The sequence below is a fragment of the Xenopus laevis genome, chromosome 9_10L (genome assembly GCF_017654675.1).
Source record: "Xenopus laevis strain J_2021 chromosome 9_10L, Xenopus_laevis_v10.1, whole genome shotgun sequence".
Lineage (NCBI taxonomy): Eukaryota > Metazoa > Chordata > Amphibia > Anura > Pipidae > Xenopus > Xenopus laevis.
Genome location: NC_054387.1, coordinates 125,293,833 through 125,321,800, shown reverse-complemented (window position 1 = coordinate 125,321,800; position 27,968 = coordinate 125,293,833). Strand labels below are relative to the sequence as shown.

The window sequence follows — 27,968 nt, the reverse complement described above, 5'->3', positions numbered from 1 at the left end:
TTCCTAAGCAGAATTACATCAGAGCAGCCTCTTTCAAAATGAATTCATGTAATAGCACATGTATCCTTTAATATCTTGGAATTAAAAAATAATAAATAATCAATGTAAATTACAAAAGTGCTTAGAATAGCACCCGCATCAATTTTACCTCCACTTGTTTCCAAGGTTTACTTATCCTTTAAGTGAATATTGCTGAATATATATTGTGAATATTCTACTTAGTAGAGGAGTACAGTGCCCTCACCATGCGCCTTTATTTTGTTCATGGTCACTGCAGATATTCAGTGTGCTCTTCCCTCTAAACGGACCTTATACATTTCATTAGCCCAATATGTATACAGCTCTCACTATCTGCTAACTACGGTGCTATAGAATAACTCTGCCTGTTGAACATAAGGATTGATAATATTTAAAAGGAAAACAAATATGGAAAGCACAACCCTTACATTAATTAAATGTCTTGGTTTCTTCCAACTTTTAGTGAAACCAAAATGATTGTGAAAGTCCAAAAAAAAAACGATTGCAACAAAAAACAGAAAACTTTACATATATAAAGAGTTAGCAGTAATCATGGCACAATCATGAAAAACTCATCTATTATATATTATTACTATTTGTGAACCCGCAATCCAGTCACCCTTTTTTAACAGCATATTTTTTTTTTTTTTTTTGCTAAAATGCAGATATCGGAAGTCATTTTCACAGTTAAATGTGCAAGTGTAAAGAGAACCAGCCACTGTCTCAATACATTCAGTATTTGATAGACATCTCACCTTAACTTTCATATGAAAGGCCAATGGTTGGCGTCAAATATGTGATCGAAAAAAAAAAACAAGACTGCGCAGTACTCGGCACTGCTTTCATTGCTCGGTGGCATCGTCAAACATACTGAGCAGATTGCGAGGAAGAAACGAGGAACGCTGGACCTCAGCATCCACAAATCCAGAGGAGCTATGACTGGTGGAGGGGCTACTAGACTTGCCTGTAGAATCCTGACTAATCCGGCTGATATTAGGAGTTTGAGGCAGGGCAGACCTAGAGAGAGAGGTATTGTTTTACAGTGAAACTTCAATTTTATATCCCCGGAGTCTAAGTTCCAGCTCATTTTACATTGTTGTTTTGGAGTCCCACAATTAGGCCTAATACATTTTCCTGATTTTACATTTTTCTGGATTTTAAACCATTTTTTCTGGTCCCCTGAAAAACATAAAATGGGGGTTCTACTGTATTTATATAGCATCAACAGATTATACAACATTATCCAATTAGACAATGGTCAATTTCATCAACAGCCAAATAAACTTTCTGCATGTTTCAGGCGTATGGCAGAAAAAAAAAGAGGAAACTTGTGCAGAAGAATGGATACTGACAACAAAAAAATTGTGTACAGAAGAAAGAAAAAACATGCATGTACCAAAAGGTAATAAAAATGTAATTCTGGCAACACAGTATTTCATATGTAATGTCTTAAATGTGATGCCATCTCTGTGACTTACCTCTTCCTCATGCTGAATTCAGGAGACAAGTTTCGAGGTGTAGAGGTACTTCCTAGTGATGGCCTTGAGCGCAGATCTGGAGAATGTCTGGGGGGGGGAAATCCATTTATTTTAGATTATTGTGCATATAATTTTATCAATTTGGGGTTTCCTTCAGCAGTGGAAAATGCCTGAAAACTATTACACTAGGTGTTCAATGGCTTATTTATCAAAATTATGTGAGCTTTTTTAAAACCTCTAAATTTGTGAGAAAACTCGAATGGAAAAACTAGATTCATTGAGTTTGGGGTTAACAACCCGAATACTCGACCAATTTGTTTCGGGATGTTAACCCCGAACTTGCTGAATCTAGATTTTTCCCATTCAAGTTTTTTCTTAAATTAGAAACCATTCGAGCTTTCAAAAAGCTCGAATTGCTCGAAAGGAACGCGTTTTCGAGAAACTAACAGCAATTAACATCTTCAAATGGTCCATGGGACCTCTGCCACTGACTCCTACATGACCTCAACAGGTTTTAGATGTAGTTTCTGATTTGAGCTATTTTCAGGGTCGGGGTATAATACATCTCGAAAAATTCGAATTTAAAAAAAAACAACCTCCAAGACACACATTTTAACAACCTCCAAGACACACATTTTCGTGGAAAACACAACTCGATCCTTAATAAATCTACCCCTAAATGTGTTACCATATTATAGCTGCATTAAACATTGTTTAATAAGTGAAGATGATCAATTAATTTGACTGCATGTGCTCGGATACCTGCCAATGAGCTCCTGCCCATGGTATGTCAGGTTCCGGTGAGTGGTCAATGGGCTGGGTGGTACGTCAAACACATCATCACCAAGACTCTCATCATCCCAGTCACTAGAGAAGCTGCTCTCCCCAAGCTGGTTTGGAGAAGGAGAACAGGGAGGTGACCTTGGAAGTGCCCTCAATCCACAGTAATGTAAAAATCCCACAACTGGACGATTTAACCCTTGTAACACAAATGACAGGAGCCAAACGATGAACTAAAACAGAAAAGAAAAGCATGAAAGGAACATGCAAGTGCAGACAATTTTTAACACTAGAACACAGACAAGTTATATCAAGAAGTGTCTGTTTTACTACATGTAAAAGCATCTTCTGTTCAAGCTACTCTACTCTAACTGTTCCACTGATATGGAATTTGTTATCTCAGTACTGTATATTATAGTGGCTCTGGGTTATAATTGCTGCCTGGTGTTCTGACTTTGAGTTCAACTTGGCTACTATCTGCAGTGAGTCTATGTTATTGATGTGTCTGTATGAATTTCCTAAAACTGATCATAGTGTGTGAATGAAAGTGTGACTTTGGCCTTCCAGTCTAAAGTCACTAAGCATTAGGGATGAACCGAATTCAGGATTTTTCAGCAGGATTCGGATTTGGCCGAATCCTTCTGCCAGGCCGAACCGAATCCAAACCCTAATTTACATATGCAAATTAGGGTCGGGGAGGGAAATCACGTGATTTTTTGTCACAAAACAAGGAAGTAAAAATTTTTCCCCTTCCCACCCCTAATTTACATATGCAAATTAGGGTTCGGATTCGGTTGAATCCTTCGCCAAAGATTTGGGGGTTCGGCCGAATCCAAAATAGTGGATTCGGTGCATCCCTAATAAGCATATGCCCTGTTCCTGTCCACCCGCACTCCTATATGCTTCCGTGTTTAGCTGCTTTTTTTTTTTTTATCTCTGCTCTACATAGATGCACATAGGATGAAGCTGTGCCTATCAGTGCAGCAAAATGCAGAAGTGTATAGACGTGCAGAGGGAGAAAAGCAGGGTATATGCTTAGTGTAACTTTGGCCTATTGGGACAGGGAGTGTCAGCACTAGATCATAAAATGCTGTAAAGCTTCACTGCTTCATATAGATTGCTATTAATGAATGATTCCCCTTATTAAGGTCTGTTGGACAGATGAAAGCTCTTATACAAGAGCAAAATAACAGTCCTGTCATTGGCCATTCTTTTCGGTTACTAAGGCATTTCTAACTACAGAAAAGGAGACCAAACAAATGTGTGGACTAGTCATACTGTCTCGGCTGCTTATCTACTGTAAGAGAACCCTAACAAAAGTTAAGGCCACAGATATCGTACAAAACAAATTTCCGTAAGTTATTCGGTGCATGTATGGCAGGAAACGAGCCGACGGTTATCGGTAGAAGGCTTGGTTAATTGGACTGGTTGTAGAATATCGGCCACTGTTAGTGCTGAATCATCAGATACAGGTAGAATTTTATTGTTCCTACCTGTATTTCTGACGATAAGTCATACATACGCGTGTGTATTGAAAAACTTTTTCCTGGAAATATAAGTGATGCGTGAATGGTCACCTTTAGTGGCAAGAATCCTCACCTGATAGACTGTTATTATCTTGGCAAGTGTCCTTTCCTGAGTTAGTGTCACCGTCCTCCATCTCTCTGCACTACGGATAGCGGGAAGGGAGAGCAGCCAGTCTACTGTGGCGCGGCGGCGGTAATCAGGCTCCAGCATTGCAGCAAGAACTTTCAGAAAGTCTGGTGGCAGGTCTAGACATTCATTCGCCATTAAAGAAAGCGATATGTAGAACAGACCTCTTTATTAAATCTCATTATGAGCCATCTTCACTATTGCTGTATCCTCTTATAGGAACAATACAATTAGTCCTCAAAACTGATATTTTGTCCCTGTATTTGCAGAATCAACAGTAAAGATACACTTTCTTTAACCCCGAGGGTACTTTCTGGCCATTCCAAGATTAACATAATCAGTAGGATTTTGGGGTTGTACATTTGGCAGCATGCTTATATAGTGAAGCAGATTGTCAGCAGAGTGAAAGTAAGAAATAGCCACTTTTACTTATAGGTCACTCAATGCCCCCACTTCGAATCATGGGCCGATGATAGATAAATTACATAACATTTTCTTTAAAAAATATTTTATATACTGATCTTAATGGATTAGCCTAAAGGTTTAGCATCTCTATACCAAGCTGTTGTTGCTCTCGCTAGGCCATATTTTAAGTGACAGTAGCACTGCACATGCTCAGTGTGCTCTGTGCTGCTGTTGAGAAGCTAAACTTAGAGGTTCATCAAGCAGAAAATAAGGTTTGCCTGACATGTAGGGATTGTATACTAAACCACATTTTTTTCCTGGTTGGGGTTTTTCGGGGCAAAAACTCAGGATCTGAAAATCTGCAATCGCAAACCTGTCAAGGTTATGTATAAGTCAAAAGGGAGATGTCTCTTTTACGATTTGAAGATATCGTGATCTGTGCTGGGTTTCGTCCAATAACCTAAAAAATTCAGGGTTTTCGAGCAATAACCTGAAAAATATTGAGCCAAATCCGAAAAAATGTAATACAATTCGGGGTTTTGCTTGATTTTATGGATTTTTATCCAGCCCCGACTTTTTCGCGTATTCTATTAATAAAAAAAAATCGTGGAAGGGAGTTTGGCCGAGCTTGGTTTACTAAAACCAATAAATATATATAAAATTTGAGTTTAAGTAAATAACCTCCATAATTACATTTAAATTTTAATTGCACTGGTTTCAATGCTGCAATGTAACGTGAATCTGAATTAATTACCATCAGCCTTATACTGTGACTTTTATATTGTATATTGTGAGTCAGTACTTAACCTAAGGTAACTGCCAGCAGCCCAAAGCATGTGCAGTGACTCAGCAGAAAAGAAGAGAGAAGCTACTGGGGGTATCAACGTAGGCATCTTCTCTGCTAAAAGGCCTTGGCCTGGTACAGAAGTCCAAAAACTAATGTTCAACATTTCACTGTATTTCTTTGTTAAAGGGTAATTCACCTTTAAGTCAACTTTTAGTATGTTACAGAATATCCAGTTATTTGCAACTTTTCAATTGGTATTAATTTTTTTTAAATCATTAAAAAATAAAAATTATTTACTTTCCTCTTATGACTCCTTCCCGCTTTCAAGTGTGTGGGTGTGTGTGGGTGGGGTGTGTGTGTGCGCACTGTAGGGCTAGTTTTATTGTTACATTGTATTACTTTTCTTTCAAATCAGGCCCTCTCCTATTCATATTCTAGCCTCTTACTAAAACCACTGCTTAGATGCTAGGTTAATTAATGTCCTAGCAAACAGACAGCTGCTGAAATTCCAAACTGGAAGAGTTGCTGAACAAAAAGCTAAATCAAAATACCACAAAAAAAAAAATTGAGACCATGTCTCTGAATATTATCTAAACGGACCTCTGCCATTGAGTTGTACATGAACCTGGCAGGTTTTAGATGGTGAATAATTGAATTAGGACTGTTTCAATGGTTTGAGGTGTGATCTCACACAAATTTACATTCAAATAGGGGGATTAAAATTCAAAATGTGTGAATTTTTAAACTCAAAAATTCAAATTGACTATTCGACCCTTGATAAATCTGCCCCATCATGTAAAAGTAAATGTAGAGGTGAACAACCCCTTTAAGCTTTATTTCTCCTCTAAGGCCTTATCCAGTGGTTTTCCTGCTTTAGCATATGATTCTTTCAGACCACCAACTGTACTGATAAGAAAACATCAGTTTGAGCAAAGTTTTCTGGGGGTAACTTCACCAAGATCCCCGACTCATTTTTCCAGATGTAGAAAACAGCAGAGGACAAAATTGCTTGCCAGAAATCCTTACTGCTCCTTATTCGAATGAATGGCAATTGTGTAAGTGAACACAGAGCAGTCGCAGGCAAATTTTAGGGCCAAAATGCTAGAATGAGCATCAGTTCGTCACAGCTCCATATGCATTTGCACGCTTGCCATGCATTAGTATAGGAGCAGTAACCAACACAGCAGGGTATTTTAGCAGCCTCGGTTTTCTGCCTGAGGACTGTCAGAAAAAACAACCCATGTACCAAGGGCCTAATAGCAGACACACTGTTGGCAAAGTATTGGCACTTTGCACAATTTTGATAGCTTTCACGTATACTCTAGGAACTCAAAAGCTTTATGCACAGAAACAACTGTTTGACATGATGTCACATTGGCCCCATCTCTCATAAAATCGATTTATTGTGACATACAAGAATTATTTTAGCTTTTCCCCACTACACTACAGGTATAGGATCAGTTATCCGTAAACATCCGGATTGCCAGTCTTTTGACAAAGCCACAGTCGGTGGCGAAACAGCTGTCTAGGTGCAGCGCTCCGGATCCAATCATCGAGCGTTGAGCTACCTGGTGTGGGACGCTATCAGTCACGGTCGGTATAAATCTGTACATTTTGGGGCAGGTCGCTGTTGGACTTGGGGCTACTCCTGGGTAAGCATAATTACATGCTGGTTACAGTAGCGGCAGCATCGATTGTAACATTGCGACTGTTGAGTCGCCAAGTCGGCTACCGGATGCATTAACCCATTAAGGAAACAGAGTCATACCGAATGCCCATACAGCACAGTATAACCTTTATTGCTGAGAACGTTTTAAATTCCCACACCGGCTCCGCTCTTACACACCGATCCCTAGGCACAACTTTGCTCAATCTTATGGGACTAATTAGTCCTTCATTAGGGATTTAGGGACGTTACTAGTGTAAATGATCACTCAGGATTATTCCACACACTGATGTCAGGTGTGACCACACACATTCATCCTCTATATGATCCTCTTTATTTACAGATTCGTTTGGATTAAAGCCTTGTGCTCTGCATCATATCACACTTTAGCTGGGACTGTTCTATACAACACAATACAAATTGCATGCAATTCCTTATATCCTGATTTATTGAACTGAATAGTGATAGATAATTGGGTTAGAGGGATCCCTATCTCCAATGCAGCGCTGCTTATTTTAAATGGTTTTAATTACTGGGATGCACCGAATCCACTTTTTTGGATTCGGCTGAACCCTTTGTGAAAGATTTGGCTGAATACCGAACCCTAATTTGCATATGCAAATTTTCCATATGCAAATTAGGGGTGGGAAGGGGAAAATATTTACTTCCTTGTTGTGACAAAGTCACGTGATTCCCCACCCCTAATTTACATATGCAAATTAGGATTCAGTTTGGCCAGGCAGAAGGATTTGGCCGAATCCGAATTCTGCTGAAAAAGGCTGAATCCCGAACCGAATCCTGGATTCGGTGCATCCCTATTAATTACATATTAATTACATATTCTAATTACATTGTATGGCTATTTGTTATTGTTGGGCCAGCATAGGTTAAGTCCCATATTTTGTTTGTATATATTATCCGTAAACCCGTTATCCAGAAAGCTCCGAATTACAGAAAGGTGGTCTCCCATAGACTTAATTTTATCCAAATTTTTTTTTTTAATGTTTCTGTTATAATAAAAGAGCAAGTAATACTTGATCCAAATAACCTATTGGGTTTAATTAAAGGGATATGGCCATGGGAAAACGTTTTTTTTCCAAAACGCATCAGTTAATAGTGCTGCTCCAGCAGAATTCTGCATTGAAATCCATTTTTCAAAAGGGCAAACATATTTTGTTATATTCAATTTTGAAATCTGACATGGGACTAGACATATTGTCAATGTCCCAGCTGCCTCCAGTCATGTGACTTGTGCTCTGATAAACTTCAATCACTCTTTACTGCAGGTTAGAGTGATATCACCCCCCCCCCCCGCAGCCTAACAATGGAAAGGTAATGAGATAGCAGCTCCCTAAAGGTGGGCATACACGGGCCGATAAAAATTGTTGACAGACTGAGTCGGCAGCTTATTGGCCCGTGTATGGGGGTCCCCCGACGGGCTTCCACGATCAAGATCTGGCCGAAAGTCGGATGTCTAGCCCCATGTCAGATTTCAAAATTTAATATAAAAAAATCTGTTTGCTCTTTTGAGAAATGGATTTCAGTGCAGAATTCTGCTGGAGCAGCAATGCTAACTGATGTGTTTTGGAAAAAACATGTTTTTCCATGACAGTATCCCTTTAATATTTACACGATTTTCTAGTATGCTTAATCTATGAATATCCAAATTACGGAAAGATCCATTATCCAGAAAACCCTCCCAAAACATTCTGGACAACAGATCCCATACCTGTACTGATAATCCCTTTGAGAGCCCTATATGGTTTACAGAAATGTACCCCAGTCAACCATCTCTACTTCTTATCTACTTGCTTTCAATTGTTTCATTGCCAATACCAACTGAAAGATTTTATAAAAGGGCTCACCTGATGTGAACTCTGTAGGGAGATGCCCTTGTCTCAGTTGTTGCCAACCCTCTCCACTTTTCGGAAGTTCCATATTGCAAGCAACCTCTAGAAGAGTCATTCCAAGGCTAAGAGATGAAGGGAATGGAAAACCAAACAATAGACTAAGCATTTTTCATTCAAGTCCATCATGGCGTAAAATACCTTGTTATGCTGGAGAAGAATTATTATCACCCAATGGGCCCACTACAGAATTCCACCCAAACTGTCAAACCTGAGGATATAATACTAAATAAAACATTGATAATTATGACCTGGGTTAGGTCATAATTACGTTAATTAAGTCTATATACACATGTGTATGAATATGTAGTGCCAGTACTTATGTCATTCTCACCTGAACACATCAGCAGCTTTTGAAAAGATACCATCCAACAGTTCAGGTGCCATATATCGAGGGTCGCCTTCCTGTGCTTCCCCACTTCCTTCTGTCCCATCCAATTCTACCATGAGCCCAAAATCACCAAGTTTGCAAACACCAGAAAAAGAAATGAAGACATTGGCTGCTTTAATGTCAAGGTGCAGAAGGTTACGATCATGGAGATGTTTGAGACCATGCAGCAGGTCACAAGTTATGTTCCATACTCGACGTGAAGGAAGAGGCCCAGCAAATTCTTCTGAATGCTGTTGCAGACTACCTGCACATAACTCTGTCTGGAGGTAGAGCATTCGTTTCTCTTCCCATGCTCGCACAAAACGTAGGCAATTGGGGTGTTCCCCAACTCTCTCATGCTTCCTCACCTCTTGAATCTTCCGTTGGCGGTCTGACTCACCGCGGAATGGAGATACTGAACGTTTTACAGCATAGAAGCATCCATCCTCGAGGCTTTGTACCTAAAGAGCAACACAGGTTATAGTCAGATGTGAAGGCAATATTCGAAACAAACTGAGATATAGTTAAAATAACAATGGCTAAGTTCACCAATCTGCACCAAACAAAAATCAATATAAAATGGAATGTAACATATAATGTAAATGAAAAAGTGGTGCACTTTATTAAATATCATTTGGAATGTAAATTTCTCAAGATTTATCTCTCTTTCTCACCTTGTACACCTCCCCGAAGGATCCTCTTCCTAATTTACAAATGCTTCTAAAACACTGCTTGAAAAAGGTCTCTCCTTTGCTCTGGTCATAAAGTTTGCTTGCAGGGGGTTTATTTTGGGGACTTTGAAAAGAAACACTTTGTGGTCTGGGCTGGCTCCAAGATCGCTGTTTGTTTGGAAATATACGGCTAACAGGTAGAGCGCTCTTAACTGGAGGTCTGGGCGGGAGGGTATAGCAAAGGGAGCGCCCTCTTTTCTTAAGTGAAAAGCTTTGCTCTGCCTGACTAAAGTGAGCAGGCACAGGAATTGGGGTGCGAGTCAGGGGAGTTTCTCCCATGTCATCTCCTGGAACAGGCATAATGAGCAGGCACCTTAGAGGTGAATGTAAGAGTCGTCCTTTTTCTCTCTCCAGAGATACAGAAGACTGTGGGCAAAAAAAAAAAAAAGACTTTCAATAATTTAACAAAAAAGTACAACACTTTGTTTTAAAAAAAAATCAATAGAATACGACTTACAGTAACTAACGGGTTGTTAAAGAGTTACATGTTCCAACTTTTTACAATCTACACCCCCTAGTTAGGTGCTAGGGTTTGAATAACTACAAACACATATACACACACAAGTCGAGTCACACACATTTGCTAAGATCTAGTAACCAGAGAATTACCAATAAATATGGCCTCCTGAATCGTTGCTGTGAATTTCTAGACCAATTTGTTATTTTGGAGCAGCAAGAGATTTTTCCCTTTTTGCTGCATACCAGACACACCTAAAAAGCAATCAATGTGGGCATAAAGTTGGCATGCTTTTCACTTGTGCCTCCCAATGGTTCTTTTTATGTATTTTCCATTGTGAACAAATAAAATGTAGACTGTGTATATTGATAAAGTGGTCACACGTGTTTAAAGCTATGTCCCTTAAACAAAACAGGATAGGCATATATTTTTCATGGAAATGGTTGTGCTACAGGTTTTGGTGGACCTAATCATTAGGTTTGGCAGAATTCAGAGTTTATTAAAAGTTCTCTGAAGCGAACTAGTTCTTTGGTTAATTCTTGCACAACCAAAGTACTTGTTAATTGTAACTCAAGGAACTATCAAGTGTCCTCTCCCCTTTTGAATTGCTTTGTTAGGCAGTGGTGGTCACCACGAAGAGTTTGAATTCCCGATTATTCTTGCCCTACTGATCTTGCATCAGTGTCTGTGGAATGTTAGGCTACACCCTCTTGCAAACAGCTGCTGATAATTCCTAGAACCCAAACTACATGACAGCTAAAACATGCCTTCTAGTACAGAGTTGCTTATAAGTGCGGCCCTGCTTTGGGAGGCTTTACATAAAGGGCTGTTGTGGAACTTGGAATGTCTGGTGCATGGTAGAGCCAAAGTAAATGTTGTAGTAAGTGTTGCTGCATGAGAACCCCAGTTCAACATCCACCATATACTTGCTACCCTTTTCCTAAAACAACATAAAATGCATTCCCTGTCTTTCTCATACCAATGTGCTAATTTGTTTTACGGTCTCGTGGCACAACCCTTGCTTAATCTATAGACAGTGAATGAAATCATTATACTGTGGCTCTCTCCGTCCACAGTCTCTCATTGATAAAAGTGTATTTTTCTTGGAGGGTTTTGTCCCACATAGGAACTTACACAGTTACCTCTGAACTTGTCACTTCACCGTCCTATTGCTTAGTTTGCCTGCAAAGCTCTCTTATATTCTGGCCGTGTTCTTCCTCCTTAAAATGGTCTGTCACAAACATTTTCTCTGTTTTAAATGGCCATTTCAACTGTCACATATTCTGCATGTTTTGTTCACTTTTTGCTTGTGTTCGGTTGCCCAGTTGCTGTGCTGTTTGACTGCAGCACCTCTTTATTTACCAGACTGCCTGTCTCTCTTGAAACTTCTACAAATGAAGGGCAGTAATAATTTGGTAATTGTGCCATTGGTCAGTCCGAGGGGCTATTGTAGCATTCATTTTAGAAGACTGATTTCAGCCTCTCCTGTTTTTACATACGATGGTGTTTGCCAAGCTATGGGCTCCCTCTCGTGAAAGTGGATCTTTCCAGGCTCCCTCTCTGTGACAGTGGATCTTCCCAGTATGTCTTTCTGTGCAAGTGGATCTTCCCAGGCTGTCTTTCTCTCTCTCTCCTGTGACAGTGGATCTTCCCCAGCTGTCTCTCTATCTCTGTGACAGTGGATCTTCCCAAGCTGTCTCTATCTCAGTGACAGTGGATCTTGCCAGGATGTCTCTCGCTCTCTCTCTCTGTGACAGTGGATCTTCCCAGGATGTGTCTCTCTCTCTCTCTTTCTCTGTGACAGTGGATGTTCCCAGGCTGTCTCTCTCTCTGTGGTGGCAGTGGATCTTACCAGGCGGACTCTCTCTTTTCTGTGACAGTGGATTTTCCCAGGCTGACTCTCTGACAGCAGATCTTCACAGGCTGTCTCTCTCTGTGACAGTGATTGACGTTCCAAGCTGTCTCTCTCAATTTGTCCTCCGGCCGCTCTCTCTCTCTCTCACAGTGGATGTTCCAAGCTGTCTATCTCTGTGACAGAGGATCTTCCCAGACTCACTCTCTCTCTCTACCCGTGTGACAGAGGATCTTCTAGAGGTATCTCGCCGACAGTGCTTCTTCCCAGGCGGTCACACAGAGTACCTCACACACGGTACCTCAGACAGAGTTTATGGCGCGTTCCCCAGGTCCATAAAACAACAAAAACTTCACGAGCGCTGAAAGACTCTTTCTTTCCCACAGTTTCCGACACGGGCCCCCAGCGCCTTCCTTGCAACAGTCCCCGTATCTCTGTCACATCCCCACACACCGGCTCCCAGCGTCCACTCTACTAATTCTGATATGAAGACAAATTGGCGCCAAAACATTGTAGCTCACGATAATGATACGTCACCTTAGGCTGGGAAGTAGCACCACCCACAATCACAGGTAGCCACGCCCTCCCAGTAGTAACAGGCACTGGAGACCGCCTTTCCATCCTCCCAACTCCCCCACGATTTGAGAGGGATAATCTACGATGGTAAAGTATATTATATGCCACACATAAGATGGCGCTCGCCCCTTGGAGTGCGTCTGCGCAGGCGCTATGCATGCTGGGAGGGAGGTCAGTGTATAGCAAAGCCCAGTGTAAGGCGGTCGGTCTTTGTCTTGTCGCTGTACTCCCCGGGACGGACGGGCGGATACCGCCGGGATGGTGAGTAGTGATGTGGGTTGTAAAGTGTATGTTTCAGAGGAATTTAAAATGTAAATGTTTATTTATCTGGTATTTAATCTCCCACATCAGGAATGATCAGGCCGCACTGAATTGATTTTGACCTTCTCAATATGGCGTCCCGTGTGGGATAGGGCCCCCTTGACTGGGCCCAGTGGGATTGGCTTTGGGGCTGATGGTTATTAATAGGGTAGTGTCAAATGTTCGGATTTTATTGCAGTGCTTAAAATTGTGGTGGTCGCAGTTACCACCCTTGCCTCCTACCTTCCTGTGGTTTTGACCTTCCCAAAATGGCGCCCGCGTACAACCGCGGGCTTCATTTTAGTGCTGCTCGGCCGCAGCCTCAGTTTACGTGTGACTCAGCGCAGACTGTGAGGAACCTGGGAATTGGGTGGGTGGCAGTGATCCCCACTGCGCAGCTTAATTGTATTAATGAGACCTGCCCAGTATGGCTGCGGTACATGGACGCAAACGGTTACCCATGGTAACGGGAGCACAAATCTTGCCACTCCCAATATGGCTCCCCTCTCAGGCATGTTACACGAATGCTTTACTTTTGTGGCCTGACCTGTGTGTGTGTATATATAGATATATCTTAACTGACAGGAGCTTTAACCCTATTTATTCATCCTTTTCGCTATTCTCTTCTGACTCTCTAAAAACAGTGGGACACAAGTCTGTACATCTCCTGGTCTTTAAACTCAACTGGCTTCTGCTACTTTGTTTCATGAGTTAGTGGCAGCAGTGCAGCGGATATAAACTGTCAGACAGCAAATACGATTACACATAATTCATATACACAGGGGACAATCACCAGGTGGAGTTCCCCTTTAATACATGGTGGGGGGGGGGTATCAGCCCTGCGAATGTGGATTCAATATGTGGCCAGCATTAAAGGGGTTGTTCGTCTTTGCTTTAACTCTAAGTATGATGTAGAGAGTGATATTCTGAGACAATTTGCAACTGGTTTTCATTTTTTATTATTTGTGGTTTTTAACTTATTTAGCTTTTTATTCAGCAGCTCTCCAGTTTGCAATTTCAGCCATCTGGTTGCTAGGATCCAAATTACCCTAGCAACCATGCACTTCTTTGAATAAGAGACTGGAATATGAATAGAACAGAAAGAGAAGTAATATTAAAAGTAGCAATAACAAGACATTTCTTGTGTTCTAGAATATTTGTATTTTTAGATGCGGTCAGTGACCCCCCCCCCCCCATTTGAAAGCAGGAAAGGGTCAGAAAGAAAAAGGCAAATAATTATTCAACCAAAGGAAAAAAAATGTAAGGCACTTGCAGGTCCCACAATCAGGCTTGTAAAAAGGCCACAAAGTAGATTAATATTTAGCCTTGCGCATAAAAAAAGAAAAGTCTAATTGAAAAGCTGCTTAGAATAGGCCATTCTATAAAATACTAAAAGTTAACTTAAAGGGGAACTATCATGAAAATTAATGGAATGAAATTGATGAGGGGGCTATTCTAAGCACTTTTGCAATTTACATTGATGATTTATTCTTTTTTAATTCCAAGATATTAAAGGACACGTGTATTGTTAATATGAATGAATTTTGTTACAACAGCGCCACCTGCTGGTCATTTTCCCACCAGTCTGACCACCGAGTAGTCAAGGAAGTTGTCAGGAGAAAGAAAGAGGCTGCTCTGATGTTCTTATGCTTAGGAATTTTTTTTCCTACGCAGATGAACATCAGCGCAGCCTCTTTGCAAAAGTGCTTAGAATAGCACCCGCATCAATTTTACATTCACTAACTTTTAAGGTTTACTTATCCTTTAAAGGGATACTGTCATGGGAAAAAATATTTTTCAAAATGAATCAGTTAATAGTGCTGCTCCAGCAGAATTCTGCCCTGAAATCCATTTCTCAAAAGAGCAAACAGATTTTTTTTTATATTCAATTTTGAAATCTGACATGGGGCTAGACATATTGTAATTTCCCAGCTGCCCCAAGTTATGTGACTTGTGCTCTGATAAACTTCAATCACTCTTTACTGCTGTACTGCAAGTTGGAGTGATATCACCCCCTCCCTTTTCCCCCCAGCAGCCATACAAAAGAACAATGGGAAGGTAACCAGATAGCAGCTCCCTAACACAAGATAACAGCTGTCTGGTAGATCTAAGAACAACACTCAATAGTAAAAACCCATGTCCCACTGAGACACATTCAGTTACATTGAGATGGAAAAACAGCAGCCTGCCAGAAAGCATTTCTCTCCTGAAGTGCAGGCACAAGTCACATGTCCAGGGGCAGCTGGGAAATTGACAATATGTCTAGCCCCATGTCAGATTTCAAAATTGAATATAAAAAAAAATCTGTTTGCTCTTTTGAGAAATGGATTTCAGTGCAGAATTTTGCTGGAGCAGCACTATTAGCTGGTTCTTTTTGAAAAACTTTTTTTCCCATGACAGTATCCCTTTAAGCTTCTTCCTGCTGAAATAAGAAACTTTCTAAATACAATCAATTTAACATTTTGCATTGTTTCTGAAATAATCAAGTTTATATTCACTATTCCTCTCTCAGCATCTGTTTCTCTTCATGCAGCAGTTGGGTGTCAGATGAATGATCCAATATATCTTATAGGGGGGCTCCTTTCCTAGCAGATGAACTAGAGCTCACTCAAATAACTGATTCCTGTACAAACAAAATCTAACAAAATAACTGCCTTTTGCACAAATCCTGCATGTAGAGAGACATGATGTCTGGTGAGTTTAATAGAGTGAGCTCTAATACATCTTCTTGGCAAAAGGAGCCCCCCTATAAGATATATTGGATCATTCATCTGACACCCAACTACTGAATGAAGACAGAATGAGGAGAAACAGATACTGAGAGAAGGGATAGTGAAGATAAACTTGATTATTTCAGAAATGGTACAGAATATTTAATTGATTGTATTTAGAAAGTTTCTTATTTCAGTATGAGGAAGCTTATTTTCATTTTCACGATAGTTCCCCTTTAAAGGGGTGAGGGGCAACACTAGTTAATAGACGACTCAACTTCTCGACTTAACTGCTGACACTGCAGGCGCCAGGGCTTGGCAGCTGAGCATACAATCCATTAGAACAGCAGGAAATGAGTGCACCTGGTTTGCCACTTCCTGGTGCGTCAGTCAATTCCCAAACCAACTGATGTAGTACATGGGACAGGCAGCCCACTACTTGGCCACTGGAGGGTTGATTGCCCTGTAAGTTAGCTTTTAGTATGTTAGAAAATGGCCAATTCTAAGCAACTCTTCAATTGGTCTTCATTATTTATTTTTTATAGTTTTAATTTTAAATATTTGCCTTTTTTCTGACTCTTTCCAGCTTTCAAATGTGGGTCACTGACCCCATATAAAAAAAACAAATGCCCTGTAAGGCTACAAATGTATTGTTGTTGTTACTTTTTACTACACATCATTCTATTCAGGCCTCTCCTATTCATATTCCAGTCTCTTATTCATATCAATGCACGGTTGCTAGGGTAATGGTAACTCTAGCAACCAGATTGCTGAGTTCGCAAACTGGAGAGCCCCTGAATAAAAAGCTAAATAACTCAAAAGCCACAAATAATAAAAAATAAAAACCAGTTGCAAATTGTCTCCAAATATCACTCTCTACATCATACTGACAGTTAATTCAAAGGTGAACAACCCCTTTTATGTTTTTAAAGGGTAACGGCTCCCAAAAAAAACATAAATACCATTGTGAGCAACTTCCCAATATATATATTAATTAAACATTGTCCTTGGGTGAATGAAATCTCTATTGAAAGCAGCGTCTGCCTTGCCTGTTTGGATTCTCCAACTCCTACTACAATGAAGGCAGTTGATGAACTGACTTACTACAGGTATGGGATCCGTTATCCAGAAAGCTCCGAATTACAGACATCATCTTCCATAGACTCCCATTTTATCCAAATAATCCAAATGTTTTAAATTTGTTTTCCTTTTTCTGTGTAATAATAAAACAGTAGCTTGTACTTGATCCCAACTAAGATATAATTAATCCTTATTGGAGGCAAAACCAGCCTATTGGGTTTATTTAATGTTTACATGATTTTCTAGTAGACTTAAGGCATGAAGATCCAAATTACGGAAATATCCGTTATCTGGAAACCCCCAGCTTCCGAGCATTCTGGATAACAGATCCCGTACCTTGTACTTGATCCCAACTAAAGTATAATAAATCCTCATTGGAGGCAAATCCAGCCTATTGAGGTTAATTACTGTTTAAATTATATTTTAGTAGACTTAAGGTATGGGGATCCAAATTACGGAAAGATCCCTTATCTAGAAAACCCCAGGTCCCAAGCATTCTGGATCCCAAAATTGGAGTGCTATTCCAGGTCTGTATCACCGAATTGGTGTCTGGTGCCTTCAGGTATCGGGCCCAATACTGCCCAAAATTGTATATCACAAAGCAAGAGACCTGCGGCACAACTGTTGCAATTGATTAAGTGATCAGTATTTATTCAGCTCACAAACAAAGCGGCAACGTTTCGGGCCTCCACTGGGCCCTTTATCAAGCATTCTGGATAACCGGTCCCATACCTGTACATTGTTTCAGGAGTCAGAACCAGAGAGCAGACGTAATGGTGGCCATACACGGGGAGATAAAGCTGCCGATATCGGTCGTTTGGAACGATTTGACAGCTTATCTGCCCGTGTATGGGGGCTTCCGACGGGTTTCCCGATCGATATCTGGCCACGATATCGATCGGGAAGGTTGGATTTTTACCCGACCGACCCATCGGAGCCGCTTGGCACATCGTAATTCGATCGTTCGGCCAAAAGGCCGAACATTCGAATTACCCCCGATATAACCACGCAGTTTAGTGGCATATTGAGGAAAGATGGATCTTTGAGTCTATGGCCACCTTAAGACTTGTATTCAGTAACAATTACATGTAGACACAATCAGAAGCAATGGATGTGTATTGGGAAGTTGCTTAGCTGCACATTTTTCCCAGCCGTGACCCCCCCCCCATGTATTTATTTCTATTGTTTTTCATTCATCACAAGGCTGAGCAGTCTCTTAGGTCAATACACTGACATTAAAAAGAATTTGGGGCAGGAATGTAACACAATGCATTGTTTTCATGGGGGAAACTGAAAGGCAGAAGAGTGGGAACCAATCACAGTGCGGATTTAGTTCCGTGGCCTTTACTTATGGAAAACAATTGAATTCTTTATAAAAGCCAGTGCTTATTGTGGCTGTTGCCTGGCACTGCCCTCTTGTAGCCCATCTATGCACATCTGGGATTGTCATAGTCTGTATACAAACACTACTGACTCTACTGATGTTCCCTGACTGCGTGCGCCAGATACCTCCATTAACCTACTTCATCCTTGTGTTCATTCATGTAACTCACCGCTGCCAGTGCTGGTGAGACATTTGTATTTAAAGGAGAACTATACTACCGGAACAACGTAGGTCTCTATAAAACAGCTCATATGTAAAACCCTGCTTCATGTAAATAAACTCGCATAATAATATACTTTTTTTAGTAGTATGTGCCATTGGGTAATCATTAATAGAAAATTGCCATTTTAAAAAATAAGGGCCGCCCCCTGGGATCGTAGGATTCACGGTGCACACAAATATACGTGAGCCAATTAATAGACAGAGATCTGTCTTTTGCTTCCACACTTCTTCCTGTTACAGTTAGAGCTGCAGTATTTCTGGTCAGGTGATCTCTTCCTGTTACAGTTAGAGCTGCAGTATTTCTGGTCAGGTGATCTCTGAGACAGCACACAGACCATCACGAAATGGTGGCTCAAGGCAAGAGAGGTAAAAGGGCAAGATTTACTTGGTTTGGTAATATTCTTTAATATGCCACTTAATTTGATATAAACTATCTGTTGATTAAATATCATTTTAGTGGTAGTTTTCCTTTAAAGGAGAACTAACCCCCCTTTAGGCAAACGTCCCCACTGGCCCCCTCCCTGCCTCCCCCCTGTACAGTGCTACAGCGGAGCTCATGGGCGCCATCTTCGTCGATTCGGTAATCTGTAGGTCTTCTCCTTACCTTTGGCAATTACCGTCTTTCAGAGCATGTGCAGTTGTAACAAACCTGAAGGTTGCACGAACTGTTAATTTGCCAATGTGCCTCTCACTTCACAAATCGACAAAGATGTTGCCGTGAGCTCCGCTGTGCTCTTCTGCAGGTGCGGGTCAGTATTCCTAGGGGGGACACAATATGCCGTAGCACTGTGCAGGGAGGGGGGGCAGTGGGGACCTTTGCCTAAAGGGGGTTTAATTCTCCTTTAAAGGGAAACGTTACCACTAAAATGAATATTTAAGCAACAGATCGTTTATATCAAATTAAGTGGCATGTAGTACTGTGCAGGGAGGGGGCCAGTGGGGACATTTGCCTAAAGGGGGGTTTAGTTCTCCTTTAAAGAACCCCTGGAGGCCGGCAGCTTGCCTATGCTTGATAAATAAGCTACATGGAAGGGAGCAGCCCAACCCTGCTGCATGTAACTAGTGACCACATGACTCTTCTCTCTTCCCCAGGACGTGTTTTTGATGATCCGCCACCACAAGACCACCATATTCACAGATGCCAAGGAGAACACCACAGTATATGAACTAAAAAGGATTGTTGAGGGAATCCTGAAGAGACCCCCAGAGGATCAGAAACTGTATAAGGTGAGAGCGGGATTGTCACACAGCCACTGGTATGTATATATAGAAGTATATAGGGAGAGAGCGAGAGAGTTGTAGGAGAGAGCGAGAGAGTTGTAGGAGAGAGCGAGAGAGTTGTCGGAGAGAGCGAGAGAGTTGTCGGAGAGAGCGAGAGAGTTGTCGGAGAGAGCGAGAGAGTTGTCGGAGAGAGCGAGAGAGTTGTAGGAGAGACGTGTGTGTCTACAATCTACAGTCTGGTCATTTCCCTATGGGACCAGACTGTAAATTATATCCTTATAAACGGCGCATTGTGACATCAGAACGTGGCGTTTATAAGCTAGAGACGTCACTTGCCGCTGCTGCTCTGTTCCACTGCGTCCCGCTTTTGTAATTCGCTGGCTCAGCTTTTTCTTTACATGGCGCGCTCCTCCTGACTCACAGCTATGACCTGTTTAAATCAGTCAGTGTCAGGTCCGGCTCTCCCTAGCCCCCCCCCCCCGTCTGGCTCCCGTCACATGATGCTTCTATCATCTCCCTCCCCTTCGCAAAGTGCCTCTCTGTCTCACTCCCCTCCCATCCACTCACCGTTTTAACTTTAACTTCCTGCTCCTCCGTGTCCGCTCCTTTAGCTCCCCCTCCACGATGCCATTCCAGTCTCCCTCACACAGTCAAACTCCGGCTTCGCTCCACCTTCAGCCATCACTCGCTCTTCCTGGATTCTGTCACCTTCCTTTATTCACCCTCCCCCCCTCAGCTGTCTTTAACCTGCCACTGATGACGTCACTCAATGCAGGACAAGGCAAATGAAAATAGCAGATTGAATTCAAAAAGGTACTTCTCCCCCAAAAAAGTAACTACAGCAAAATGAAACAGCCTCAAAAGTGTTATTTTGTACCACATAAAGCAATGCCAGTAAAACTCTGCACATACACAGCCAATGTAAAAACTGTAGATTATAATGCATAATGTACCCCCTACTGTCATTTATAAAGATATTAGTAGTCACCGAGGAGTTATGTGACCTGTATAAAAGGTTTTTTTTATATGGTCACATATATTTACATATATTTTATTTATGGTCACATATATTTATATCGTCACAACCCCTCGATGACTTATTTAAACAGTCTATTCACATTACTGCCACTCGCAGGATTAATATAGACAAAAAAAAGCAAATAATGAAAAAAGTGCAAGGTTTATTTAGGCCGATGTTTCGGTTTTTCACTTTTTATTATTTGTGTATTTTGAGTTAGTTAGATTTTTATTCTGGTTCTCCAGTTTGCAATTTCAGCCGTTTGGTTGCTAAGGTCCAAATGACCCTAGCAACCATGCATTGATTTGAATAAGAGACTGGAATAGGAGAGGCCTGAATAGAAAGACGAGTAATAAAAAGTAGCAAAAAACAATACATTTGTAGCCTTACAGAGCAGTTGTTTGTTAGATGGGGTCAGTGACCCCCATTTGAAAACTGGAAAGAGTCAGAAGAAGAAGAAGAAGAAGGCAAATCATTCAAAACCAATAAAATATGTAAAAAGGCCAATGTAAAAGTGGTTTAGAATTAGCCATTCTATAACCCACTGAAAGTTAATGTAAATGTGAAGCGCCCCTTAAACTCACAATGAATTTGGCTATTCTCCTATTCAAGTATTATGAACTGCTGCTTTGTTGCTATGGTGACTGGTAGCAAGGGCAGCTGACACAAGAAACCACACCATATAAGTTGAACTATACTAAACTCCAGCTTCAGATTCTCTGTGTACAACTAAGTTGTCAGACGAACTTACCCTTTAATTAAAGCAGCACAAACCCTTTGATCTTTCTGTCTTTGCCTTCTGTGCTGGTTCACCTTTAAAGTAACTTTTAGTATGGTATAGAATGGCCAGTTTTAGGCAACTTTTTAGTTTGTCTTCATTATTTATGTTTTATAGTTTGTAAATTGTTTTCCTTTTACTTCTGACTCTTTCCAGCTTTTAAATGGGGGTCACTGACTCCATTTACATGACAGAGGCTTTGTGAAGCTACACATTTATAGTTATTGCTACTTTTTATTACTCCTCTTTCTATTCAGGCCTCTCCTATTCATATGCCAGTCTCTTATCCAAATCAATGCCTGGTTGCTAGGGTAATATGGACCCTAGCAGCCAGATGGCTGAAACTGCAACTGGAGAGCTGCTGAATAAAAAGCTAAATAATTAAAAAAAAAAATAATGAAAACCAACTCCAATTTGTCTCAGAATATCACTTTCTACATCATAATAAAAAGTTAATTTAAAGGTGAACAACCACTTTAAAGGGATGTCCAACCATAACCCTGTTAGCATTGGCTTGGCTATGGACCTATGTCCAGGGCAGGTGTATCCATGTGCTTATGCTTCCTGCTTCTGGGCTGCTCTCTTTCCTCTGTCCAGGGCAGGTGTAGCCGTTTACTTCCTGTTTCTGGGCTGCTCTTTTTCCTCTGTCCAGGGCAGGTGTAGCCGTTTACTTCCTGTTTCTGGGCTGCTCTCTTTCCTCTGTCCAGGGCAGGTGTAGCCGTTTACTTCCTGTTTCTGGGCTGCTCTCTTTCCTCTGTCCAGGGCAGGTGTAGCCGTTTACTTCCTGTTTCTGGGCTGCTCTCTTTCCTCTGTCCAGGGCAGGTGTAGCCGTTTACTTCCTGTTTCTGGGCTGCTCTCTTTCCTCTCTGTTCAGGGCAGGTGTAGCCGTTTACTTCCTGTTTCTGGGCTGCTCTCTTTCCCATTGTCAGGTGTGGGGTATTGGCTTGGCTCACACTTTGTGGGGATACAAATGCCATTATGTGCCAGTCTAACTGCCGGTTTTGTGTTCAGGATGACCAGCTACTGGACGACAACAAGACCCTAGGAGACTGTGGCTTCACTAGCCAAACTGCCAGGCCACAAGCCCCTGCCACAGTGGGGCTGGCATTTCGCAGCTCAGGTGAGTGTTACAGATCATTGACTTATAGTACAAGTCACTTTGATCCATTGTTTGGCCCGGGTCCCATTTTTTTGGGCAAGTGTTGGGGGTGGGGCTAGCTTCATTCAGTGATCACTTTAATAATGCCCCCGTGTGGTTGCTTTGCAGGAGACTCGTTTGAGCCTCTCCGGGTGGAGCCCTTCTCCAGTCCCCCCGAGCTGCCCGATGTAATGAAGCCACAGGAAACAAGCGGAAGCGCCAACGAGCAGGCCGTGCAGTAGAGCCTGGGAGACTGTGCGCTGTTTGTATCCATTAGACTCCGCCTACTCTTGTCTCCATGCCGGGGTGCTGATGGAACTCAGTGCTTTGCGATCTTTGTGGTTCCCTCCAAACAAGTGAAGGGAGTAATATTTCTTATCCCTGACAACTCACCCCTCCCCCTCACCTTGTTGTACAAAGTGACCCCGCCCCCTTAAATTCCAAGCAGTCTGCCCGGCATTCGGCCCCCTCCCATTTTTCAATCTTCCATTTCTTCTCTTGCTTTATTTCCCCCCCCCCCACAGATCCCATTTGTTTGTTTAGGGGTGGGCATTTTGGTTTTGATTTTGTTCTATTTTATTTTTTAAACACAATAAAACATTTTTGCCTGTGAGACCCATTTGTGTCTTTCACCTGTGTGTGTGCTGCCCCCTTCTGGCTGTAGCGTGCTTAGCATACATATACAACTCACAGGGACGGTATTTGGGGAGTCGGATTTCACCTTGTATACTACACACTGCCCCCATGGCTACAGACCAACTTGTTTATATAAACTATAGTAGTACTTATCTGTTATCTACTTTGTATCCTGTGCTTGAATGGCTGCCCCCATGGCTACACAGCAGCTTGTTTATATAAACTATAGTAGTACTTATCTGTTATCTACTGTGTATCCAGTGCTTGAATGGCTGCCCCCATGGCTACACAGCAGCTTGTTTATATAAACTATAGTAGTACTTATCTTATCTACTCTGTATCCTGTGCTTGAATGGCTGCCCCCATGGCTACACAGCAGCTTGTTTATATAAACTATAGTAGTACTTATCTGTTATCTACTGTGTATCCTGTGCTTGAATGGCTGCCCCCATGGCTACACAGCAGCTTGTTTATATAAACTATAGTAGTACTTATCTTATCTACTGTGTATCCTGTGCTTGAATGGCTGCCCCCATGGCTACACAGCAGCTTGTTTATATAAACTATAGTAGTACTTATCTTATCTACTCTGTATCCTGTGCTTGAATGGCTGCCCCCATGGCTACACAGCAGCTTGTTTATATAAACTATAGTAGTACTTATCTTATCTACTCTGTATCCTGTGCTTGAATGGCTGCCCCCATGGCTACACAGCAGCTTGTTTATATAAACTATAGTAGTACTTATCTGTTAGCTACTGTGTATCATGTACTTGAATGGCTGCCCCCATGGCTACACAGCAGCTTGTTTATATAAACTATAGTAGTACTTATCTGTTATCTACTGTGTATCCTGTACTTGAATGGCTGTCCCCATGGCTACACAGCAGCTTGTTTATATAAACTATAGTAGTATGTATCTGTTATCTACTGTGTATCCTGTGCTTGAATGGCTGCCCCATGGCTACACAGCAGCTTGTTTATATAAACTATAGTAGTACTTATCTGTTATCTACTGTGTATCCTGTGCTTGAATGGCTGCCCCCATGGCTACACAGCAGCTTGTTTATATAAACTATAGTAGTACTTATCTGTTATCTACTGTGTATCCTGTGCTTGAATGGCTGCCCCCATGGCTACACAGCAGCTTCTTTATATAAACTATAGTAGTACTTATCTGTTATCTACTGTGTATCCTGTGCTTGAATGGCTGCCCCCATGGCTACACAGCAGCTTGTTTATATAAACTATAGTAGTACTTATCTGTTATCTACTGTGTATCCTGTGCTTGAATGGCTGCCCCCATGGCTACACAGCAGCTTGTTTATATAAACTATAGTAGTACTTATCTGTTATCTACTGTGTATCCTGTGCTTGAATGGCTGCCCCCATGGCTACACAGCAGCTTGTTTATATAAACTATAGTAGTACTTATCTGTTATCTACTGTGTATCCTGTGCTTGAATGGCTGCCCCCATGGCTACACAGCAGCTTGTTTATATAAACTACAGTAGAGTTTCTCAAGCAAACACACACAGTGTAGCTCAACAGTACATGATATTTTCATTACTTTAAGATACATAAATTTTTTTTGTTACTTTTCCTTTAAGGGTAGCTGATTGGCAGTGTGGTCCCTTTTAAAGGGCACCTGTTACCCTAAAATATTTCCCCCACCAAAGGAACAGGCTAATAGAGCCCGCACTCCGGTTGGCGGTAACAGTAGTTTTTATTAAAATCAAATGCGGGCGATGCTCAACTATAACTCACCGCTTGTTGTAGCATCAGGTGCAAGCTGCTGGTCCCCCTGCCAGGATTTCTTGGAGTAGTTTTTATTAAAATTTGCCCCCATTTTTTTTTTTTTTTTACAAAGAAACTACTGTTACCCCCAACTGGAGTGCGGGCTCTATTAGCCTGATCCTTTGGTGGGGGTATATTTTAGGGTAACCGGTGCCCTTTAACCACCACCTTCAAACAGTTAATGACTGGTAAACTCCACGTAAATCCTGTAGTTCAGCCGGCACTGAGCTATTAATCCGGCTTCAAACTCCCATAATTCCTCAGGTTAAATCCTGCCTTGGAAAGTCATAGCGGTGCTGGGGCGCCACCTGCTGTTCATCAAATGGTATTGCTTGTTCTGCACAAGACTGTATATCCTTACTGGAAAGGACTTCTAAATGGGGCACTGAGTGATACCAGCGTCCATTAAAACTTCCTTCACTTCACTAGCACAAACTGTAAATGATAAGGATATTAGAAGTCATTGAAGGGTTGTTCTGTGACCATATAAAGGCACAAGGCTGCAGGCTGAGTTATACAGGGAACTCTGAGTATCACTCATGTATTATAAGGGATAATGTACCCCCTACTGTAAATGATAAGGATATTAGAAGTCACTGAGGGGTTCTGTGACCATATAAAGGCACAAGGCTGCAGGCTGAGTTATACAGGGAACTCTGAGTATCACTCATGTATTATAAGGGATAATGTACCCCCTACTGTAAATAAGGATATTAGAAGTCATTGAAGGGTTGTTCTGTGACCATATAAAGGCACAAGGCTGCAGGCTGAGTTATACAGGGAACTCTGAGTATCACTCATGTATTATAAGGGATAATGTACCCCCTACTGTAAATGATAAGGATATTAGAAGTCATTGAAGGGTTGTTCTGTGACCATATAAAGGCACAAGGCTGCAGGCTGAGTTATACAGGGAACTCTGAGTATCACTCATGTATTATAAGGGATAATGTACCCCCTACTGTAAATGATAAGGATATTAGAAGTCACTGAGGGGTTCTGTGACCATATAAAGGCACAAGGCTGCAGGCTGAGTTATACAGGGAACTCTGAGTATCACTCATGTATTATAAGGGATAATGTACCCCCTACTGTAAATGATAAGGATATTAGAAGTCACCGAGGGGTTGTTCTGTGACCATATAAAGGCTCAAGGCTGCAGGCTGAGTTATACAAGGATCTACATCCTTTTATACAAGTCAGTTCTAATATTAAAGTTACGGTACATCTATAGTTTGAGTCGCTAACACTGTTTATGAGGAATATTTTTATAGTTTATTCATGCCTTTAGTGTTGTGTGTGTGTGTGTGTATATATATATATATATATATATATATATATATATATATATATATATATTGTGTGTGTATTTATATATACAATATAGCAGTCGATTAAAGGAAAACTATACCCCCCAAACAATGTAGGTCTCTATTAAAAGATACTGAGTAAAACAGCTCATGTGTAAAACCCTGCTTCATGTAAATGAACCATTTTCATAATAATATACTTTTTTAGTAGTATGTGCCATTGGGTAATCATAAATAGAAAATTGCCATTTTAAAAAATAAGGGCCGCCCCCTGAGATCGTAAGATTCACTGTGCACACATACAAACCACATGTAAGGTCACATGAGCCAATTAACAGACAGAGTTGTGTCTTTTGCTTCCTCACTTCTTCAGTTAGAGCTGCAGTATTTCTGGTCAGGTGATCTCTGAGGCAGCACACAGACCATCACGAAATAGTGGCTCAAGGCAAGAGATGTAAAAGGGCAATATTTATGTAAATATATATTCCAGTTTGGTAAGATTCTTTAATATGTCATTCAATTTGATATAAACTATCTGTTGCTTAAGTATTCATTTTGGGGGTATAGTTTTCCTTTAATACTGTACTCGTGTAGCCTCAGAACACCCCTGGGTGACAGTGGAAGAGAAGAATTCCCACTCACAGGTAAATAAAACACTCCTTTATTTCAGGAATCCTGGGTCTTTTTGTGTGTGTATAGGGACCATGACACACATACAACATGCTGCTGAATTTCGCACTCTGTTGCCCGGATGAATCTCTCCTTAAAAAACAACACAAGCAAGTCTGAGAAATGAACCGAAAAGCCCAGAGGAGCAGCAGGGCCCTGGGGTGCCTTAAAGGGGTTGTTTAACTTTAAATGAACTGTTAGTATGATGTAGAGAGTGATATTCTGAGACAGTTTGCAATTGGTTTTCATTTTTGGTTTTTGTTAACTTTTTATTCAGCAGCTCTCCAGTTTGCTAAGGTACACATTACCCTAGCAACCATGCATTGGTTTGAATAAGAGACTGAAATAGGAACAGGAGAGGCCTGAAAATGTCAGAAAAAGAAGGCAAATAATCAAAAATAAATAATGAAGACCAACTGAAAAGTTGCTTAGAATTAGCCATTCTATAACATACTAGAAGTTAACTTAAAGGGCATGTAAAGGCAAAAAAATAAAATCCCATTTTTACTTTTGTTGGTGAAAAAGAAACCTATCTCCAATATACTTTAAAAAATGTGTACTGTTTTTATAAGAAACCTGACAGTATGCAGTGAAATTCTCCCTTCATTTACTGCTGTGGATAGGAATTGTCAGATGGTCCCTAACTGCTCTGCAGGGAAACAATCATACTTATGAACAGCAGGGGGAGCCCCTGCCTTACTTACCAGCCATGCAGAACTCAAGCAGCTTTGTTTGTTTCCCTGTAGAGCAGTTAGGGTTGCCACCTTTTCTAAAAAATAATACCGGCCTTCCTATATATTTATCTTTGTTCCCTATTAATAACATTGTGATCAGTCATCATTTTTACCGACCAGGCTGCTAAAATACCAGCCAGGTGACAACCCTAAGTGTATTGGATTTTGCTTTTGCCTTTACATCCCCTTTACTATTTCCAACTCCAGCTGCAGGGACAAAGATCATGGAGCCAGATTTAAACAGATAAACTGGGATTCTATTTGGAGGATTATTTTGCTGCAGCCACTGGT

The 27,968-nt window shown here is 41.2% G+C and overlaps 2 protein-coding genes across 4 annotated transcripts; one reads left to right on the top strand and one right to left on the bottom strand.

The window, feature by feature from the left end:
• Positions 1–531: 531 nt before the first annotated feature.
• Positions 532–12,839, bottom strand: pkmyt1.L (protein kinase, membrane associated tyrosine/threonine 1 L homeolog). Of its 2 annotated transcripts, none has more exons than XM_018236722.2 (8): positions 12,642–12,839; positions 9,739–10,161; positions 9,029–9,525; positions 8,653–8,759; positions 3,876–4,048; positions 2,259–2,509; positions 1,497–1,583; positions 532–1,035 (listed from the first exon to the last, which is right to left on the bottom strand). In XM_018236722.2, the coding sequence occupies exons 1-8, from the start codon at positions 12,837–12,839 to the stop codon at positions 861–863; spliced, it is 1,911 nt and encodes a 636-aa protein (XP_018092211.2). In that variant the 3' UTR covers positions 532–860. The 2 variants fall into 2 exon arrangements, with proteins under 2 accessions (XP_018092211.2, XP_018092213.1); XM_018236724.2 differs by lacking the exon at positions 12,642–12,839 and adding an exon at positions 11,387–12,633.
• Positions 12,745–23,145, top strand: elob.L (elongin B L homeolog). Of its 2 annotated transcripts, none has more exons than XM_018234098.2 (4): positions 12,745–12,767; positions 19,470–19,604; positions 22,406–22,514; positions 22,662–23,145. In XM_018234098.2, the coding sequence occupies exons 1-4, from the start codon at positions 12,765–12,767 to the stop codon at positions 22,772–22,774; spliced, it is 360 nt and encodes a 119-aa protein (XP_018089587.1). In that variant the 5' UTR covers positions 12,745–12,764; the 3' UTR covers positions 22,775–23,145.
• Positions 23,146–27,968: the final 4,823 nt, after the last annotated feature.